General features: G+C 63.5%; 1 protein-coding gene across 1 annotated transcript in view; it reads left to right on the forward strand.

The window, feature by feature from the left end:
• Window positions 1–400, forward strand: part of vars2 (valyl-tRNA synthetase 2, mitochondrial) — a 23,765-nt gene that overhangs the window by 22,231 nt on the left and 1,134 nt on the right. Inside the window, exon 17 of the mRNA XM_048616519.1 lies at window positions 223–334. Coding sequence (XP_048472476.1) covers window positions 223–334 — 112 coding nt within the window. The remainder of the gene's footprint in view (window positions 1–222; window positions 335–400) is intronic.

Raw genomic sequence — 400 nt, forward strand, 5'->3', positions numbered from 1 at the left:
GGGGGGATGGATTTTGGAGCTGAGTCAGTGCCGGTGTTGGCGGACGGGGTGGGAGGTGGTGAGTGGGTTTCCAGCGGCTAAAGGAAACCCCCTGTTTTTGTGTCCGACAGGGTTGGTGATGGGGGAGGTGGTGGGTTGTGGGAATTGGTCGCTGGGAGGTGGGGGTGCGGGGCTTGCTGACCGACGCACAAACCACCGCGTTCCTTGTATTTTTTTTTGCAGCCGGACTGGGATGATCCTGGGGCAGAGTCGGACTTCCTGCTCACTCAGGAGGTGATCCGAGGGGTGAGGGCTATCCGTGCCGAGTATCGTCTGACCAAAGCGCGGCCGCACCGTGAGTCCCTGACCCTCCGGGGGCGGGGTGGGCGAAACGGGCACTGGGGGGGTTGTGGGGGGAGGG

Source organism: Rhincodon typus, chromosome 35 (assembly GCF_021869965.1).
Source record: "Rhincodon typus isolate 14 chromosome 35, sRhiTyp1.1, whole genome shotgun sequence".
NCBI lineage: Eukaryota > Metazoa > Chordata > Chondrichthyes > Orectolobiformes > Rhincodontidae > Rhincodon > Rhincodon typus.